The 21,750-nt window shown below is 43.6% G+C and overlaps 1 protein-coding gene and 1 pseudogene across 3 annotated transcripts; both read left to right on the top strand.

The window, feature by feature from the left end:
- Positions 1–1,223: 1,223 nt before the first annotated feature.
- On the top strand, positions 1,224–4,651 carry LOC125542849 (uncharacterized; annotated as a pseudogene). Its single transcript, XR_015599259.1, has 3 exons — positions 1,224–1,650; positions 1,901–2,561; positions 2,664–4,651. The product of XR_015599259.1 is annotated as an uncharacterized LOC125542849 (transcript).
- Positions 4,652–15,389: 10,738 nt separating this feature from the next.
- On the top strand, positions 15,390–19,432 carry LOC125542845 (uncharacterized). Of its 2 annotated transcripts, XM_048706073.2 has the most exons (4): positions 15,390–16,757; positions 16,856–17,002; positions 17,487–17,880; positions 18,217–19,432. In XM_048706073.2, the coding sequence occupies exons 1-4, from the start codon at positions 15,446–15,448 to the stop codon at positions 19,385–19,387; spliced, it is 3,024 nt and encodes a 1,007-aa protein (XP_048562030.2). In that variant the 5' UTR covers positions 15,390–15,445; the 3' UTR covers positions 19,388–19,432. The 2 variants fall into 2 exon arrangements, with proteins under 2 accessions (XP_048562030.2, XP_048562029.2); XM_048706072.2 differs by having other exon boundaries at positions 17,487–19,432.
- The last annotated feature ends 2,318 nt before the right edge of the window (positions 19,433–21,750 follow it).

The following is a 21,750-nucleotide window of genomic DNA, read 5'->3' as shown; positions in this document are numbered from 1 at the left end:
ACAACCACAAAAGAAATTCCACTTCTAAAAAAAATCCACTGAGGCAGTAAAACACCACACAGCAACCAACACTTGATATGCTGAATCGGTCTAGGACAGCAACACGAACGTCACCATAGTCCGCAATCTACGGTGATCTGTTGCGCTTGCAGCCTTAGAAGTGTATATACATTCTCCATCACCTTCTTCTGTGGTGATGGAAAATCTGTACAACACCTTTTTCAAGAAAATCTGTACAATACAGTTAAACATAAACTGCCATACCTTGTGCACCATTGAGGAAGCAGCAAGACAGTAGAAAAATTACTCAACTAAACAGCGACCCCTCCACGTCCTACTAATCCTGCTACTGCTACTGCTAGTATGCTCCTACTCCGTTGACGGTATCTTGCCTCTACGTCCTAGTACTCCTGCTAGTGCCACTTCTACTGGATACTGCAGCCAAGCATAACACCACTGTTTCTTGCCTCCCAGATCAGGCTTCCTCCCAGATGTGAATCTGGCATCTTGGCAAGCTGGAAGAGACTGCTGCCAGTGGGAGGGCGTCACCTGTGACATGGCTAAAATAGATGCCTCAATATTTTTTCCTTCAGTTTCCAAATCAGCTATAATTAATATTTAATATGTGTACCCTTTCCTAATGTTGGCTGGCTCAACTTATATCCCCTAAAACTCAGACTCCATATCCAGTAACCTATTCAACTCCAGCTCTTATCTTACAGAGTCAAGAGTAACCTGCAATTTTTCAGAACATGTACGTTCCCAAGGCATTTCTCTGAAGTAAAACAGAAACATCAGTAACCTTTTCTAATGTTTTCAGGTAATATAATCAACTCCAGCTCTCGAGGAGAGCTTCCTTATCAAATAAGCAATATGTAGCTCTCCTGTTGTAAATTCTTGCCACAGGAGACATGCTATAGCACCTGCAGTACACTGACTACATTAAGTACCGTAGCTTGCAACGGGCCTACAGGGAACTCGACCTTGTCTCATGACAGGTAGCAAGTCGTTCTTTGGACTTTGAATTAGTCAGCAACCAGTCTCCAGTCATGTGCACATCAAAGACGCTGCGGTGTGGCACAGGAAATAGCATTGGCCACATAATGACACTGCACAACATAAACGAACGAAATGTACTATTGGGATTTCTACATCTACCCTGTACTATTATATATTGCCCCCAAGCACCAGCTTGAAGTTATAATCAGATAAGCAGTAGAAAGATGAGCTCCAGGTGCCCACGGCTTCACTACACCCTGCTACTCCTCGCATACTACTGCTCCACCAACATTGCTGCCAATGGTGCCAATGGAACCACAGTCCAGTGCCTCCCTAACCAGGCTTCGTCTCTACTCCAGCTGAAGCACTCCTTCCACAACCCCAACCTTTCATCATGGCAACATGGCTCAGACTGTTGCCACTGGGAGGGCATCGGGTGTGATAGGGCCTCAGGTCAGGTGATCACTTTGGACCTCAGTGATCGTAACCTGCGGAGCACCAGTGGTCTCAGCCTAGCACTATTCAACCTCACCTCTCTCACAAATCTCAGCCTCTTTGGTAATGACTTTGGCCTGACCAGCCTTCCTAGTTTTGGGTTTGAGAGGCTGACCGAGCTCCTCAGTCTCAATTTTTCTAATACGAGGTTGTTTGGTCAGATACCCATTGGAATTGGTCACCTCCAAAATTTGCGTACACTTGATCTTTCCTCTCATACTGACTGGCCTGGTTATGCACACAATGATCTATATCTCCGAGATCCATGTTTTCAGACATTCGTATCAAATTTTTGCAATCTAAGGGATCTCTATCTTGATAATGTGCAAATCATAAACGGCGGATCAACTTGGTCCATTGCTTTAGCAGACTCTGTTCCTCTACTACAGAATCTTGGTTTGTCTAGTTGTGCATTGGATGGTTCTATTCATCCTTCATTTTCCCAACTCCATTTTCTAGCAACGATGGACCTTGGGCTAAATGGAATTCCTGGCAAGGTTCCTGGGTTCTTTGCAGAATTCCCTTTCTTAAGAGACCTTACCCTCCGGGCTAATGATTTTGAAGGGCAATTTCCACAAATATCTTCCTGCTAAAAAATCTGAAACATCTTGACCTGTCCTATAACCCCAGCCTTTATGTGCAACTACCAGATTTCCTACAAGGAAATGGTTTGCAATCACTAAATCTACTGGAGACAAACATTTTTGGTGGCATACCAGACTCTTTTGTCCATCTCAAGTCCTTGAAATTCTTGGGCCTTAGCAACATAGGATCTCACAAGCAGCCCATTACTTCCATAGCTAACCTTACGTCCCTAAATGGATTGTGGCTCTCTGGATCAGGAATAGAGAAGCCAATGCTCTCTTGGGTTGGAAGATTTAAGAATCTGATTTACTTGTCACTGCATGACTATAATTTCTCTGGTCCAATTCCTTGGTGGATCAGAAATTGTACAAACTTGATGAGCTTACGGCTCAGGCAGTGCAGTTTATCTGGGGCAATACCCATGTGGATCGGGAACTTGACCAAGCTTTCAGATTTGGACTTATCATACAATCGGTTGAGTGGTAAGAACCCCCCCTCCCTCTTCCCTTGGCATATCACTCATTATTACGTTATTTTGGGGAGTATCTGTTGCTCTTTGATTACTGTTCTCTATCTGCATGCAGGAAATGTCCCAAAGGCTTTGTTCACTCTTCCGTCGTTGCAAGAACTACTACTATCATCAAATGAACTTTGTGGAAGTCTAGAAGACATTCCAGACCCAATATATTCCTTACTGTACTCCATCGAGCTAAGAGATAACAACTTTGCAGGTCATATACCCAAATCTTTCTTTGAACTTACAAGACTTCAAGTTCTCTTGCTGGACTCGAATTACTTTGAAGGCACTGTAGAACTTGGCCTTATTTGGAAGCTGAAGGCACTAGATTCATTGATGCTCTCCGATAATATTTTATCAGTCATAGATGTTGAAGATGGTTATCCATTGCCTTGCCTCCCTCACATCAGATATCTAGGATTAGCATATTGCAACCTTACAATAATTCCAGGCGCATTGAGGTATACAAATCAGTTGTCTTACTTGGACCTTTCAAATAACAAAATACATGGAGTCATACCAAGCTGGATATGGGTGAACTGGAAGGAAAGTTTGTTCGAACTAAATCTCTCAAACAACACGTTCACTAGCTTGGAAAACTCTCCATCTCTTGTTCAAATGCACAATTGAAAAGTGCTTGATCTTAGTTCCAACAAGCTGCATGGCACTGTACCTATACCAGTTACAACTACTTCGTCTAGTGCTCTGTTAGATTGGTCAGACAACAGCTTCTCTTCTATTATACTTGACTTTGGTAGGTACCTTCCCAACAATACCATCTATCTTGATTTGTCTAGGAATAAATTATATGGTAACATTCCAGGGTCTATTTGTACCCAGCAGCATCTTAAGATCCTGGACTTATCATACAACAACTTTAGCGGCATGGTGCCAGCCTGTCTAACAGAAGGTAGCAGCTTAGGTATGTTGAAGTTGAGAGATAATCATTTGCACGGGATACTACCTGAAAATATTGGAGAAGGATGTATGCTTCAGACAATTGATTTGAACAACAACCAAATTGAAGGGAAGATACCAAGATCATTATCTAACTGCAGAAATTTAGAGGTTCTTGACATTGGTAGCAACAAAATTCTTGATACTTTTCCATCTTGGTTGGGTGAGATGTCTAATCTACGAATTATCATCTTGAGATCAAATCAATTATATGGTTCAATAGGAGGCCCTGCTGAAAGTGATGTGAGTAGTAAGGACTTCTCGGCTTTGCAGATTATTGATTTGGCCTCAAATAATTTTTCTGGGAGCTTGAGTTCAAAATGGTTTGACATGCTACAAAGAATGACAGAAAACTCTAGTGACAAGGGTAATGCTCTGGCCTTTGATTCAAGATTTCCTGGGGAGTACTACCAAGAGAGACTCACATTCAAAGGGATTGATCTTACGTTTACCAATATCCTGACCACTTTCAAGATGCTTGATTTCTCAAACAACGCATTTGATGGTCCCATGCCAGACTCAATTGGGAATCTTATTGCTCTACATGGCCTGAACATGTCACATAATGCCTTCACTGGAAGAATCCCATCAAAGCTTGGTGACTTGGCACAGCTTGAGTCACTGGATCTCTCTCGGAACAAGCTCTCAGGGGTGATCCCAAGGGATCTAACCAGCCTAACATATCTGGCTGTGCTGAATCTGTCCTACAACAATTTGACCGGAATGATACCAGAAGGGCAGCAGTTTTCGTTGTTCACCAACAGCTCATTCGTGGGCAATGAAGGACTGTGTGGAAGGCCACTTTCCAAGCAGTGCAACAGTTCAGGTACCGGAACCCTCAACTCATCAGTGTCTTCAAAAGATAGTGTTGGGACCATAGTGTTGTTTGTGTTTGTGGGATCTGGTTTCGGAGTTGGCTTTGCAGTGGCAGTTGTTTTGTCAGTGGTTTTTCAGGCCAAACGTTGGAACTGCAATCGTTTCCGTTCTACCAGTGAAATGATGTAACCTGGGGGTGTGTCGGTGTGTTTTGTGTATCATATATTCATATGAGCTTGCACGAACCTACTTGTATAAGGTTAATGCACCTTTTCTCCTTTTCATATACTAGATGACTCGTTGCGCCCATGGCGCAAAAAGCGACAGCACGCCACTAATTTAAAATTAACTTAATAGATACTTATATCTTATTATTATATGATACAGGATAAAAGGAAGTCAAAATAAGTAGGAATAGACTGCATGAAACAGTACAGATCATATCAGTACATGCAGTACAAATTAGCAAGAAAAATAAAATTACAACTGTGCCATTGGGACAAAAGAACCACACTCTGGACACCTATACACACGCGTCACACATGTAACGTCGGAGGTCAGCACGTGGTTGACTGTTTGTCTTGTTCCATCCACCAGTTCACCATCTTCGTCCGTTCCTTTCCCCATTCTACTCGTACTGAAGTGATAAAGCACCTGTCCGTTCCTTTCCCCATTCTACTCGTACTGAAGTGATAAAGCACCTGGTGGAGGCCGCCGCCGACACTTTGGGCTCCATCTTGGCGGCGGCTGACGCTGCAGCTTGGCGACAGAGCGGCTCCTGCTGCAGCTCAGAGGCGTTGCGGCTCCATCTGCATCTTGGTGGCCCGGCAGCTACCTCTGTAGCTTGGAGCTGCGGAACCGGCAAATGGTGCCACTGTTGCTCATACCGGCGAGCCAAATCCTCAGTTGCCACCGTCGCTCCCTGCCGTAGGTGGCGTCAGTTTCGGCTGTGCCGGCACTCCCTGAAGCTGGTAACTTTTCACGACAAGGGATGCTCCAGCACGGCAGTCGCCGTTGCCACTCAGGTAAGAACTAACCTCCTTCAGTGTTTGATGAATCTGCAGATTTTGTGTGTGAGCTCGTTGCTACTATGCTAATAGCCAAGTCTCGAGGGCAGTGTTGATACTGAGCTGAGTGATTCAATACAGGAGCACTAATTAGCAGCTGAGACTGCTCCAATCATCCAGCTGGGTATATTGTATAAGATACTTAGTTGAGTGACCGCCTTTAAAAGAGTATCTTCTAACTAAGGACTCCTTTGATTCAAAGGAATTGCATAGGATTTTTGAAGGATTTAAACCCTTAGGAATTTTTTCTGTGATGCTCGTTTGATTCGTAGGATTGGCATCCTTAGGAATTTTTCCATATGATCCATTTGTACTACATTTTGGAGGAAAATTTTCATCACTCAAATCTCTTTGTAGAATTCCTTTGTTTTTCCTATGCTATCAAACATTCTCTGCAGGAGCAACCTGAAGCCAAAAGAACACAAAACTGTATAAACTAAAATAAAAACATGTTCACATGCCTAATAACTTTGAAAGTCCGAGTCCTACTATAACAGTTCAAACAATCAATTGTCAGAAGAGGCTAATTAAGGTACTGGTATAAGGTACTTTAACTTTAACTGGGCACACATAATATAGGATTAAAGAATTTAGATAAGATGCCAAGGGTTGTGCAGTCTATGGCACTCACCTGAAGACTAAAGCCATGGTTGTCATTGCATAGCTCTAGACTAAATAATAAGAGCATAACCAAAAGATTTACTCCCTGCGTTTCTAAATATAAGTCATTTAGACATTTCAAATGGACTACAACACATGGGTGTATGTAGACATATTTTAGAGTGTAGATTCACTCATTTTGCTCTGTATGTAGTCACTTGTTGGAATCTCTAGAAAAAGGCTTATATTTGGGAAAGGAGGGAGTATGCATTAGTGCATGAACAAATAATAAAAATAAGCCTATAATATCCCATGCCATATGCACACCAAATGAAGGCCAAACAGAAGATCACCAATAAGGAAAATATTACTATGTGAGTATAATTTTTCAGGAAAACGATAGAATGGTGAGATTGAATAAATACAAGATTAAGAAAGGGGAACATGCAACAACAAAAAGCTTTCGAAAAGCAGTAGTATTTTTACCTCTGTAACAGAGGAAGTACAAAAATGAGTTAGTTGGCATTTCTTCGGATGGCGAATTGCCTGGGAAGAAGGATCAGTAGGTATAATAATGGTGTTACTTTCTTGCGCAAGCACCAAAACTTCGCTAAAAAGTAAAATATATTGGGCGCATTGCACCTTTATTTTCCCTGTAATCCTTGCCTTTGCTTCTAGACTGTATGATGGCGGTGCAAGCTAGCCAGCATCTTCAGATTAGTCCTTCAAAAAATCACACGGAGGGTAACAGTTGGATTGATTGTATCATCCCTGTGACGCCATTATCAGAAATTCAGTAGCCGCTTAATAGTAAATAGAAGTGTACTGCTTGCTGCTTATCACGCTTACTTAGGACTCATAGGCCTTATCTAATCCCTTTCCAAAGCAAACCATCTATCTATGCCAAATAGGCAAGAGGTAGGCAAAGATTCTATATGTCAATCTAAACTCAAGTACTGCTCACAAGAAAGCGAGCATGATAACACGTCGTTGCTTGCTCTAATAATAAATAAGTTGTTGGAAAGGAGGGGGAGGCTATTTTATTTATAAAGTTTAGTTTAGTGATTTAGTACAAATAAGGACATGTCCAAACCTGACAGGCACAACAACCTCAAATGCATGGGGTTGGTTTGGTTAAATCAGGATGAGCAGAAATGAAACACACCATATACATTTTCCATGCTTCAACATATATCCGTGAAAAGCATAGAACTGTTACGCATCCTCATATACTCACTAAAGAAATAGAGAATATACTAAACTATTTGTATGCATCCACATACACTCATTAGAAAAACAGAGTAATGTGTGCGTGTTATGTAAGTTAGTTGGCTACCAATCGTACCAACCTTTCTTTAGCATGTTTGAGAAGAATAACACAGCAGGATCGACCAAAGCAATCTTTCGCTTGAGTTGCTTATCCTTGGTCGTTTCCAGAATCCAGGCAGAAAATTATGTACGTATGTGGTGTTTCTCCATAGAAAGGATCTCCTCTGGCGCTGGGGGGCATTTGCATTTATCTACTGTCTCTCCTTGGACAGTGCCTCATCAACAGTTGAAACCAGGCCCCCCCCTCCAATTGTTTGTTCCGAATGCAGATCATTCTCGAGAAGCACACGTTAGAAAACTGTAGGTTAGTATGCCTAGACATAATTATTCTGAATGCAAACAGGAAATAAAGAAGAAAGAGAAAGGACTTACTTGCTAACTGGGTGCAATATACAGTTAAGAGATTGCATAGCCTTGCATCCCATGACTTCAGAAAACAGGAATAGCACTGCAGCTGAAGATGGCTGGAAAAAAAATTTAAGATCATTTACCTACTGGGTGTTCTTGTAGAAGAATACCACTATATATGCACTTGACAACCATAGCAGTTTGGTGCAGAGTCGTATATTAATAAATGGAACATATTTCGATCTTGTGGCATTGCCAATCTTCTACACCAGAAAGAGGGCACCAAAAAATATTCATGCAGGAGTTGAATGTAGTAAATCTAAGAAGCAGACATAGTGGAAAAGTTAATGAACCATTTGTACTGCTACTTCAGATTGGACCAAGAATCTTATAAATTTAGGAAACTCGCAAACATAAGACCGCATATGGTCTTGCAACTTGCTCTCACTATGGAAGCTAAAACATCAAAATGTATACAAAATCTGTTTGTGTCTCTAGCATTACTAAATCTGGAACACTCGGCCTAGCTGGACAGAATGCATACCTGTCGTAGACAAATACTACTGGATCACAGGTGCCAAGGATTCCTTGTTATTTAGCAATGATCTGACATCACCTTCAGGAATCTCTCCCAGCACAAGTTAGTCCCCTTCAATAAAGCAAAAATATATTGCATCGGATATGAGCATTGCAGAGTAGAAGCATCCAGCATCACCTACAAAATACAAATCACCAAGTATTAGAAAATGATAAATCTGAAAGTTGCAATCATAGTCAAATTAAAAACAACGGAAGTTAATGTCGCCCTATAATCTCTCTTCTTCTCCATGTCAGTGAAAAATCAACATGTCAAGAATAAGAGTGAGAGGCAAACGAAAGGCAATGTGCAATACATCATGATTGGCTAAAACATCGACTACTGCCCTCCGATGTGCCTCCCTGTACAAAACTCAAATCTCCAGCGGCTGCCGCACACTGAAGCGTTTAGGCCGAGTTGTGTAAGGAGTGGACTACTACATCGTTACCATCCCCAACAAAGGAAAGCAAAGCGACGTACCAAGTATCCATGGTCCACGAAAGAAGAGGCAACATGTCCGCGCCGCCGGCCCGGCCTCGCTGCTCCTTCCCCCATTGCCAGCCCCCCTGCTCCTTTACTCCAACCATGAAGGATCCAGCTAACAACGGAAAAACAATTAGTTGGAGTGCAGAATCTGCATAGAATAACGGAACACATCAATCTAGGCATCTAGCTAGCTTCTGCCATCAGGGTTGCTTGCTAATTGCAACGATATTCGTAATTGAAGATTCAGTGAGAACTATCAAGGGATAAAAAAAGAAAGCTGAATCTGTTCACTCAATGTGTGCATGGCCTATAATGTCCTCACATATGAGTAATTCATCAAAGAAGCCCTAAAAAAAACTTCAAACAAAAAACACAAATGAAAGGCAAGCTTACCTGAATGGGGATGGCCCATGACCTGGATCTCCTAGTCCACGCGCTGGTGATCTGCTGCTACTTGAACAGCAACTCTGCCTGCTGACGCTGCCCAAACTGTGCAAGTTTCTCCATAGTTTCCTTGCAATTGTTAAGATCAAAATCAGCAGCTTTTGCAACTAATGCAGAGTGTGAGTTTCTCTGCAGACAAAAAAGGCTTTGCAGATTCAGTATAGTTGACACAAACAAAATGCATTACCTGCTTTCCTCAAGAACCCATGACTGAAAGATGTGGAGAGAAAATTGCAAAGCATGAGCATTAGTACTTAGGTATCACAGAGATTCAATGGAATTTCAACAAAACCAGGGCTTGCTTTTCACACTATTGAACGTTCACGTATTTCATATTTGATCCACCTTTCAGCTGGGCAAAACAACAAACAGATGGGGGCACAATATCTATTTATTCTCAGAAAAGAAATTACCAAATATCTGGCCACGAGGGCGTGCGTAAGAGGACGGAGGAGAGAGCGCACGTGACAGCGAGAAAAGATGTAGGCGAGGACGCGAGGACTGATCTCTCGGGTGGATGGATTGGACGGCAGCGCGAAAGCCGGATGGAGTCGGCCGTCTCTGCAACCCACGCTCCTCCTACCGACGGCGGCGACGTGGACCACCGCTGTGCCTCGAGCTCCTCCCGAGGTCGCCGCCGCACGCGTAGAGATGGAGGCGGGGTGCAGCCTCCCGTGCATCATGCCCGAGCCTCGAGCTCCTCACAGCTCCCGATTCAGGAATGGATCGAGCCGCCGCCAACCACAAGGCCGCGCCCGACCTCGCCAGCGCAGGCCGACGCCTGCCGGTGACCATCTCCCGTAAGCCGCCACACCTCCCTCTCATCTTTCCTCTCCCTTTCTCCCGCCTCTCCTCTCCTTCCTTCTCTGCTAGGGTTCATGAGGAAGGAGGGGGAGGGGGTTGGGAGGCTACGGCGGGGGCTAGGGATGACGAGACGCCGCCGCGCATGAAGAGGAGAGGAGGCGGCGCGGAGGGAGAGGAGGAGGCGAAGAGGGAGAGAGAGAGGAAGGAGAGGAGGCGGCGTGGATATTTTCTCGGGCTTGACTCGGTCCACCCATGATGGATGCTCCGGCAACCGACGATCACCGCTGCTATTTTTCACCCAGACACAAATACGAACACAGGGCGTGACTGCAAGACGGACCCGCGCTAGAGGCTGGCCCAGCCGTCAGCCGCTCTAGCCTGAATAGACAGCGTACAGAAAAATGAATGCACGGATGTTTACCACGACGATGGAAAGTACGGATGAATTTGAACCAGCGATGGCGCTAGAACGGCGGGTTGTGTAGCTTGATTTATATGTTCAATGATGAATTTGTAAAGTAAGGGAACGTAATCATAGTATGAGCTTGTACGAACCTAGTCAATGCAGAGTCTGTGGTAGACCTTGATCCCCAGCAGCTCTTTTGCGGCCAGAGTTTGGTCAACTGAGGACACCTGAAAATGGTAATGAATGAGTCCAATTAGAATCACAGTTGCTAGTGCCAATCATGTATTTCACGCACCATTTTTTGGGGGAAACAAATGAGAGATGTGTACATTTTGCTCCCACCTGGAGGATGGAGCCGTCGCCCAGGCACATTCCATCGAACACCTGGAGCGCGACGACGAACTCCATGGCGTCCCCGGTGACCACATGGTGAAAAATGACCCAGTCTCTCGCAACTTGGGCGGCCTCCCTGCTCCGGCTTGCCGCGTTTCATGGGTCTCATCTCATGCTCCGACATTGCGCATGAGCTGCTGCAGCCGCCTGCCGACGCCGGCGCTGCGGCGGGACGCGCGCGTGGGACAGGCAGATGCCCACCACCGTGGTCGCCACGAGGATGGACCGCACCGCCTCTGCTCCATCGCCTCGTAGGATCGATTAGTTGCTTCGAAATGGGACTCAGTCGTTGCTTCCCTCCATTGCTGTGTCAGTGATTGGCGTCGAATTGGGGGATTTTGGCGTCGAATTCTGCTTCATCACTTGGAACTTGGAAGTTGGACACACCGATGCTTGGAGGAACACATGCCTCCCTGAACCTTCGTGACCTCTAACAGAGGACTCTGGACAAAATTTCTGTGCCAAAAGTCTTTTTCTAGGAGATCTTAATTATCCTGTTTTTATTTTACAATATTTTCTTTTTAAAGGTTTTTCCGACAAGATATTAATAATAGTATGAATCCATGGTAACCCTCATTTTGAAAAATTGTGTATTCACTCCGTCCCATATATAGTGTATACTTGATTTTCCAAAGTCGAATTTGGTAAGCTTTTGATCAAGATTATAGAAAAAAAATATGAACATCTAGAATACTGGATCAGTACTATTGGATTTACCGTGAAATATATTTCATATTGTAGATATAAATAAGTTCTTTACAAACATGGTGAAGTTGTAAGCTGAAGGGCATTATTGTATCGACCGGCCACACTCTTCTTCTTTTCTTTTTTCCTTTTGAACATGTCCATGCTCTTCTTCTATGATAGTGATGCACCTCTCCGTGGCGTACCATGTACATTTAAAAAAAAGATTTTATTTTTTGAGAAAGGGGAAAAAAACCTCCAACCCGCAGGACCTTCATAGCAAACCCAAAGAGAGCATTTTTTGTTTCCGTGACGGCCCAGATGCATCGCCTTTTTCTTTTCTCTTTTATGGTGACAGAGACAATTGCAGCGACGGACATCCAACCCACAGGACCTTCATAGCAAACCCAAAGAGAGCATTTTTTGTTCCCGTGACGGCCCAGATGCATCGCCTTTTTCTTTTTTCTTTTATGGTGACAGAGACAATTGTGGCGACGGACATCCAACCCACAGGACCTTCATAGCAAAGCCCAAAGAGAGCATTTTTCTGTTCCCCGGTGACGGCCCAGATGCATTGGCTTTTTTTTTCTTTTATGGTGACAGAGACAGTTGCGACGACGGAGCTCCTATGCGCGGTGTGAAAGAGGCGTACGACCTTGGGATGGCCCAGGCGAGGGTGGGGCTCGCTTATTTTTCTTTCGTTTCTTTTTATTATTTTTATTTTTATTTTGTTTTTTTGCTTCCTTATGTTTGGAATTTCAAATAAAGTTCGGAATTTCAAAAAAATGATCACTAAATCAAAAATATGTTCAATAATTTCAAAAATGTTGACAAATTCGCAAAAAATGCTGGCAAATTCTAATAAATTAACTTTTTAAAAAAAATTCGATTTTTTTTATTTTGATGAACAAAAATTGAATGAGCATTTTTTTCATTTTGATGAACAAAATTTAAATCCAATGATTTTTTTTATAAATTTGATGACCAAACTTAGAATTTGAGATTTTTTTTGAATTCGATGAACATTTTTTAATATGATGAACATTTTTTATATGATAAATAGTTTTTGAATTTGAAGAACAAATTTTGAATATGATGAACGAATTTTTAATTTCAAAAAGTGTTCACCGATTTGAAAAACATGTTCCTAGATTTCAGAAAATGTTTGTGAATTTGGAAACAGAAAATAAAAAAGGAAAATGAAAAAGAAAAGTAGAAATGAAAAATAAGAAAAAATAATAACCGGTTTGGGAAACAAGCACTTGGGCGCTTGCGACGACGTTTTCGTGTCCATAGCAGCACCCGATGGCGGCCTTCCCCGTCCAAGGTGAGTCATGTGTATCCCTAATTCTGAATGCTAAATGCTACTCCCTTCATTTTTTTTAGAACGAAGGCTCGTGCAGAGCCCGACTTTGAATTAACAAAGCCATCAACCGGTCAGAATTACAACTCGACAAACCAAACACACACCTCACCAAGAAAAGGAAAAGAAAACAAAAAAGGCGGCAAGATACAACGACGCCAGGGAGCAGCTCACAGACCTAGCATCAACAAGCTAAAGAAGATCGACAATGAGCACCTAGCTTGGGGATGACCAGGCCCTCTTGTCCACACGAAGTCTAGGAGTAGGAGAATGCCGGCGCAGAAGAGGAAGAACAGATGCCGCCGAGCAGGCCAGCCGTCGCCAAAACACCAGGGCCCCAGCGAAAAACACTACCATCCAGATCCATCTTCGAAGAAGGCCCCTGCCTTCTCGCCTGGCTCGGAAGGCGCCGCACCGTTGGCAGATGGACATGTTCACCCTAGAACCTGGATGGTCGACATCGATGGAAAACACAGGAGCGAAACCAGGCAGTCCCGTCTTGACGCCAACTTCTCACCTGGAGCAGAACATCGCCGAAATCCAGAGACCCGAACACACAAAAGACAAGCCGCCAGGATGAACGAAAGAGCAACAACCAGGACCAAGATCAAAATTATAAGCTTTGGCTCTATGGCTCTCTGGAGTGACACCAACGGAAGGGATCCCTCTCCCCTCCTGTCCAGGAACCACGGGCATCGGACAGGGGCACTACAGGAGCATGGAGAGCACCCAATCATCATGGTCCCTCACCAGTGAGGGCACCGCCACCACTGGAGAAACACTGTCACCGCCGACACCCATCACACACATCTCAGCGAAGTCCAACAACCATCCTTGTTCCCTAAGCGGCGCCTTCAGAAAGGATACGGCGCCAAGGGCGTCGCCGCCGTCCAACAAAGTTGGGGTTTTCACCCGGGAAGACAAGGGGAAGGGGACGGGGGCAATATACCTGATGGCGCCTCCAGGAAGGTGAGTGGCGCCCGCGGGCGTCACCGCCGTCGAAGCCGGCAGAGCGGCTAGGGATTTCTCCCGGTCGATTGTACCCGTCACCGGCACCCACCCAGCGGAGGAATGGCGTCTGCGACGAGGCAAACCAGAGCTGGGGGGTGAGGATCCGCCGAATCAGCAGCGAAAGGGAGAAGGCGGCCAGATCATTGCTGTTATTTGAGATCCTTTTGCCGTGACCAACAATTTATATACGGGTGCTTGTTGTCTGGAAGACTGGAACCATTATGTTTTACCTTGAAAAATTACCCAAAAAATTATAACAGCAATGATCGTGTACCCGAGTCCGCTCTCCGCTGTCCATATGGATGTGAACCAAAACTAATAATATTTTTTCTCTTTTTCCACAAGGATGTAAACCAAACCAACGGCTTGAGAGATTGAGCATAGCCACAGCCGAATGTATGTAGTACCACAACCACAAAAGAAATTCCACTGAATAGGCCGTCAGACACGGCACAGCGACAATACCTGATTTGCCGAATCGGTCTATGAAAGCAACTGTATTTCAATGGTAGTGATCGTTTGCACTCGCAGCCTTAGAAATGCAAATACTAAATACAATCTCCGTCACCTTCTTCTGTGGTGATGGGAAATCTGTACAAGTACAATACAGTTTCTAAACACAATTAAACTGGCGTGCTGTACCATTGTACACCATTGAGGAAGCATCAAGCCGGTAAGTAGCGAAATGACTCGAGCTAAACAGCAGCACCTCCGCGTCCTCCTACTCCACCGTCTTCCTCACGAGACCAACCAGTTATCTTGCAGAGCATGTTCCCTCGGAGTTTCTTTGAGCACTAAATTGAAACAGAAACCTTTAATATTCTTCTTCCTTCAGTCCCCAAATCAGCTATAATTAGTATGTGCAGACTTTCCTAATGTTGGCTGTCTCAACTTATATCCCCTAAAACTGAGGCTCCATATCAAGTAATCTAATCGACTCCAACTCTGGTCTTACAAAGCAAAGGGTAACCTGCAAATTTTCAGAACACGTACTTTCCCAATATATTTCTCTGAGTAAAACAGAAACATTAAATTCTCCATTTAGTCTTCAAGTCAGCTATAACTAATAGTATGTGTAGCCTTTCCTAATGTTGTCTCAACTTATATACCCCTGAAACTCACACAGTCAGACTCCAGCTCTTGAGGAGAGATTCCTAATCAAATTAATAACGTAGCTCTCCTGCTGTAGATTTTCGCCACTGGAGATACGCTGCGACACTACAGTACAGTGACAACAATAACTAATGTTGCTTGCAACGGGCCTACATGCAAGTAGACCTTGACTCATGAAAGGTGACAAACTGTTCCATAACCTTTGAATTAGTTAGCAACCAGTCGTGTGCACATCAAGGCACTGCCGTATTGGACAGGAAATAACACTGGCCACATGATGGCTCTACACATACTTTCATCTTGGACTAGCAACTGTTAAACTTCTACTGCTTTGAACAAGCAAAATGCACTGTTGAAATTTCTACTCGTATGATTGTACCCCGTGTTATATATTGCCCTGAGCTGAGCACTAGCTTGAAGTTGTAAAGCCTGACCAGCAGGCAGTAGAAAGATGAGCTCCAGGCACCCACAGCTTCACCTCATCCTACTACTGCTCCCATACTACTGCTCCACCCACACCACTGCCAACGGTGGCAATGGAACCACAACCCAGTGCATCCCTGACCATTCTTCGTCTCTCCTCCAACTGAAGCACTCCTTCCTCAACCCCAACCTCTCGTCATGGCAGCAGGGCTCAGACTGTTGCCACTGGGAGGGCGTCGGGTGTGATAGGGATTCCGGTCAGGTGATCACTTTGGACCTCAGTTATCGTAAACTGCAGAGCATCAGTGATCTCAACCCAGCACTATTCAACCTCACCTCGCTCAGAAATCTCAACCTCTCTGGTAATGACTTTGGCCTGACCAACCTTCCTAGATTCGGGTTTGAGCGGCTGATCGAGCTCCTCAGTCTCGATTTGTCTAATACACGGTTTTTTGGTCAGATACCCATTGGGATTGCACACCTCGAGAATTTGCTTACGCTTGATCTTTCTAGTAATGATCTTTATCTCCGAGAGCCAAGTTTTCAAACCCTCATAGCAAACATGAGCAATTTGAGATCGCTCAATCTTGATACTGTGCAAATCTTAAGCGGTGCATCAACTTGGTGCATTGCATTAGCAGACTCTGTTCCTCTACTACAGGATCTTAATTTGTTTCAGTGTTCACTAAGTGGTCCTATTCACCATTCATTCTCCCGACTCCGTTTACTAGCAACAATCAACCTCGCAGCTAATGGAATTTCTGGACAGGTTCCTAGCTTCTTTGCAGAATTCTCTTTCTTAAGATACCTTGTTCTCGTTGAAAATAATTTTGAAGGGGAATTTCCCAAGAAGATCTTCCAGCTAGAAAATCTCACATATCTTGATGTGTCCTATAACCCCAGTCTTTCCGTGCAACTACCAGATTTTCCACCGGGAAATATTTTGGAATCTTTAGACCTGAGGGCGACAAACCTTTCGATTGCCATACCAGACTCCCTTTTCCATCTCAACTCGTTGAAAGCCTTAGGCCTTAGCACCACAGGATTTCCCAAGCATCTCATTAATGCCATAGCTAACCTTACGTCCCTAGAGTCATTGTGGCTCTCTGGGTCAGGAATAGAGAAGCCAATGCTCTCTTGGATTGGAAGATTTAAGAATCTGACAGACTTGTGGCTGATAGACTATGATTTCTCTGGGCCGATTCCATGGTGGATCAGAAATTGCACGAAGTTGATGTTTTTAGGGCTCTTTAATTGCAATTTGTCTGGAGCAATACCCTCATGGATCGGGAACTTGACCAAGCTTTCATTTTTGGATTTATCAAATAACCGGTTGACCGGTAAGGCATCCCCCTTCCCTTCTCATATCACATCATTATTACGTTATATTTGGGAGGTATTTATTGTTCTTTGACTAATGTTTTCTATCTGCATGCAGGCAAAATCCCAACCATTCTATTCAATCTTCCTTCATTGGAAGAACTACAACTATCATCAAATGAACTTTATGGGACTCTAGAAGACATTCCAGACCACTTGTCTACCTTCATGGAGCACATCGACCTAAGCAATAACAACCTTGCAGGTCATATACGCAAATCCTTTTTTTTTTAATCTTAAAAGACTTCAATTTCTCTGGCTTGACTCTGACCACTTACAACTTAAGGCTTCTTTGGAAGTTGAAGGCATTGTATTCATTGAAGCTCGTGGCTATCCATTTCCTCATCTCCCTCACATCACTAGGATTAGCACGTTGTATCAACCGAATAGATAGAGTCATACCAAGTTGGATATGGGTGAATTTGAAACATATCTAGTATGTCCAGGCTGAACCTCTCAAACAATATTTTCACTAGCCTTGAAAACTCTCAAACTTCTTGGCAGTGTACCTATGCCACTCAAAGGTACACTATTACATTATTAATAGGCCAAGAGTGAACAAAACCGCTCAAAAAATAATAGCTTGAGCGGTGAGACAGCCTCCCCTCCTCCCTTCTCATATCACGTCATTACGTTATTTTTTAGGGGTATTTAATGTCCTATGTTTGTTGCTCTCTATTTATATGCAGGCAAAATCCCGAAGGTTCTGTTCACTCTTCCGTCATTGGAAACACTAATACTATCATCAAATGAACTTTGCGGAACTCTAGACGACATTCCAGACCACTTATCTACCTTCCTGCAGAACATCAACCTAAGCAATAACAACCTTGCAGGTCATATACCCAAATCTTTGTTCGATCTTACGAGGCTTCAATATCTATCCCTTGCCTCGAATCAGTTTGAAGGCACCGTAGATCTTAGCCTGCTTTGGAAGATGAAGGCATTGGATAAATTAAGGATCTCCAACAATATGTTATCAGTGATAGATGTTGAGGGTGGCTATCCATTTACTTTTATCCCTCGCATCACAGTACTAGGATTAGCGCATTGCAACCTTACAAAAATTCCTATTGCATTGAGGTACGCAAATGAATTGTCCTTCTTGGACCTCTCAAACAACCGAATAGCTGGAGTCATACCAAGTTGGATATGGGTGAAGTGGAAGGATATAATCTCGTTAGACCTCTCAGACAATATGTTCACTAGCCTTGAAAACTCTCCATCTGTTGTTCATATGCACAATTTATATTATCTAAATCTTAGTTCCAACAAACTGCATGGCACTGTACCTATACCACTCGCAGCTAAGTTCGAGGCTGTAGTGTTCTTAGATTACTCAAACAATAGCTTCTCTTCTATTATGCCCGACTTCGGTAGGTACCTTCCCAACAATACCCTTTACCTTGATTTGTCCAGGAATAAATTAAGTGGTCACATACCAAGGTCTATTTGTATCCAACAAGATCTTGACCTACTGGACTTATCATACAACAATTTCAGCAGCGTGGTGCCATCTTGTCTAATGCAAGGTAGCAGCGGCTTGAGTACATTGAAGTTGAGAGAGAATCATTTCCATGGGATGTTGCCTGAAAATATTGGAGAAGGATGTATGCTTCAGACAATAGATCTGAACAACAACCAAATTGAAGGGAAAATACCCACATCACTATCAAATTGCCAAGGCCTAGAGCTCCTTGATGTTGGTAACAATCAAATTGTTGGTTCTTTTCCATCTTGGTTAGGTGTTCTTCCACATCTTCGAGTTCTTGTCTTGAGATCCAACCAACTCAGCGGCACCATAAGGGATATTAAAGGTGATCATACAATCAACAACTACTTTGCAAGTTTGCAAATACTTGATTTGGCCTCCAACAACTTCTCCGGAAACCTACCAAATGGATGGTTTAATGAACTGAAAGCAATGATGGAAAATGTCAGTGATGAGGGACAAGTTCTAGGACATGATGCAAATTCAAGTTCAAGATTTTATCAAGATACTGTTACCATCACATTCAAAGGGTTTGATCTTAGTTTCACCAAAATTCTAAGAACTTTCAAAGCAATTGATTTATCGAATAACTCGTTTGATGGACCACTTCCGGAGTCAATTGGGAGGTTTGTTTCCCTACACGGACTTAACGCATCATACAACAACTTCACGGGACAAATTCCATATCAGTACAGCAACTTGTCTCAGCTGGAATCGTTGGATCTCTCTTGGAACCAGATAACAGGGGAAATACCACAGGAGTTAACCTCACTTACTTCTCTTGAATGGTTGAATCTTTCATACAACAACTTGTATGGAAGAATCCCGCAAGGCAACCAGTTCTCAACATTTTCGGACAGTTCATTTGAAGGTAATCTAGGCCTTTGTGGAGTTCAACTCTCCAAGCACTGTGACAATCAAAGTTCAATTGCTCCAAGTGAAGTGGCTCCTCCAGAATCTGACAGCTTGTGGCAGGACAAACTCGGTGTTATCCTTTTGTTCGCGTTTGTTGGCTTGGGATTTGGAGTCGGCTTTGCACTGTCATTCTTGTTGCGATTGTATTGCCGCATGGAAGGATGGGTCTGCAAGCAATCATGAATCCATATGTAATACTATTCGCATACTATGTACTGTATTGATTTTTCTTCCTGAAAAATGATATGCTGTGTGCATATGGGTTGTACTTTTTTTAGGATGCACAGTATGGGTTGTACTTTTTTAGGATGCATAATATGGGTTGTACTTTTATATGAGGCAACTTAAATAAACCACTTTTCTGTGGCAGAAATTACTTATCTGCCACTACTAAGAAAAGGGTTACTAATGGCGCACCAGTTTTGCCTACTAATGGCGCATCACTGGTGCGCTATTAGCGCCATTAGTATCACGTCACTAGTATTTTTTACTAATGGCGCACCACTGGTGCGCCATTAGTATAGGCCACGGTGCGCCATTAGTATATGCCACTGATGCGCCATTAGTATAGGCCACGGTGTATCATTAGTATTTTTGAATTTTGAAGGCGGGAAAATAGTAGTGGCGCACCGTCTAACCCCTACCGTGCGCCATTGCTATTTTTGAATTTTGAATTTGGATCTGGATCGTGATTTTTTTGCCCATTTTTTGTTCGTTTTTTTGCTCTTTTTTGGCACGATATTATTTCAAATTTTGTTCCTATTTTTAGATCTTGTACGTTCTTTTGCCGTGTTCTTTTGCCGGAGAGGAGTTCACCAGAGAGGAGGAGGAGGAGGTCACCGGAGAGGCGCTCGCCTACATCGCCGGAGAGGAGGAGGAGGTCGCCGGAGAGGAGTTCACCGAAGCATCGGAGAGGAGGAAGGAGAAACCATGAGGGAATGGGAGGAGAGGAGGGAGGAGGAGCTCACCGGAGAGGAGGGAGGAGAAACCGTGAGGGGAGGGGAGGGGAGGAGAGGAGAGGAGAGGAGAGGAGGGAGGAGGAGGTCCCCGGAGAGGAGGAGGAGGTCGCCGAAGAGGAGGAGGAGGTCGCCGGAGAGGAGGAGGAGGAGGTCGCCGGAGAGGAGGAGGAGGTCGCCAGAGAGGAGGAGGAGGAGGTCGCCAGAGAGGAGGAGGAGGAGGTCGCCAGAGAGGAGGAGGAGGAGGTCGCCGGAGAGGAGGAGGAGAAGGTCACCGGAGAGGAGGAGGGTAGTATGGTGGAGGAGAGAAGGAAAGATGGAGTGGAGGAGAGGAGGAGATGGAGTGAAGGAGGTGCGCCCAGCCATATATACGACATAGTAATGGCGCACCGTGGGCAGGTGCGCCATTACTAACTTTTTTTTTATTTTTTTTATTTTTTTTGAATTTTAAAGGCAGGAAGATACTAATGGCGCACCATGGGCAGGTGCGACATTAGTAACTTTTTTATTTTTATTTTTTGACTTATTTTGAATTTTGAAGGCGGGAAGATACTAATGGCGCACCATGGGCAGGTGCGCCATTAGTAAGTTTGAATTTTTTTGAATTTTTTTGCCTCTCTAGATCTTAAAAGCCCCGTATCTTTTTTTCTGTTAGGTTTTTGAGGATTTTGAGTAGATGATTTTCGAGTAGATGATTTTTCATATAAAAAACTTTTTCATCCGAGTTCGTACGCAAAAGTTATGTCCATTTTTATAAATTCTCGAGAGATTTTGTAAAAAAGTCGAAAATTCATGTTTGTAAATTTTGCTAACAACTAGACCACATATCACATGGGAATCTTATTTTCTTTTATTTTTTTGACATTTCTATCATTTTTTTTTATTTTTTTTGAAACTGAAAAGGCGGTCTACAGGGGGTGCATTCGGGCGAATGTTTGGACCAAGTTACTAATGGCGCACCGAGTAATGGTGCACCACTCCCACGGTGCGCCATTATTTAAAAAAAAATTAAATTTTTTACTAATGGCGCACCGTGGATGTGGTGCGCCATTACTAGTTCAACTAATAATGGTGCACCACTCCCACAGTGCGCCATTAGTAGTTTTGAAAAAATTTTAAAAAAAATTACTAATGGCGCACCATGGACGTGGTGCGCCATTAGTATTTGCACACTAATGGCGCACCAACACATGATGCGTCATTAGTATATAATAATGGCGCACCACATGTCTGGTGCGTCATTAGTGTCAATTTCATCTATAGCCCTTTTCCTAGTAGTGTGCCTCCCTCGGTTGCATTGGATTCCTTGCGTTGATAGAGCTTATGTTACATATATGCGGCATGTTAACTATTTTCTCAGTGTGCAAGGATGTAAACCAAATAAATGCTTGAGAGATTGGGCATAGCCACTGCCGAGTGTATCTACCACAATTACAAAAGAAATTCTAGAATTACAAAAAGAAAGTACAAAAGAAATTCTAGGACAGTCAAACACGGCACGGCGACCAAGACTCGATATGTTGGATCGTTCTAGGATAGCAACACAGCCTCAGAATTGTAAATATAATCTCCATCACCTTCTTCTGTGGT

The sequence above is a fragment of the Triticum urartu genome, chromosome 3A (assembly GCF_056163025.1).
Source record: "Triticum urartu cultivar PI428250 chromosome 3A, HENAU_Tu73, whole genome shotgun sequence".
Classification (NCBI taxonomy): domain Eukaryota; kingdom Viridiplantae; phylum Streptophyta; class Magnoliopsida; order Poales; family Poaceae; genus Triticum; species Triticum urartu.
The sequence above is the reverse complement of the archived record's forward strand: the minus strand, read 5'-3'. Positions and strand labels throughout refer to the sequence as shown.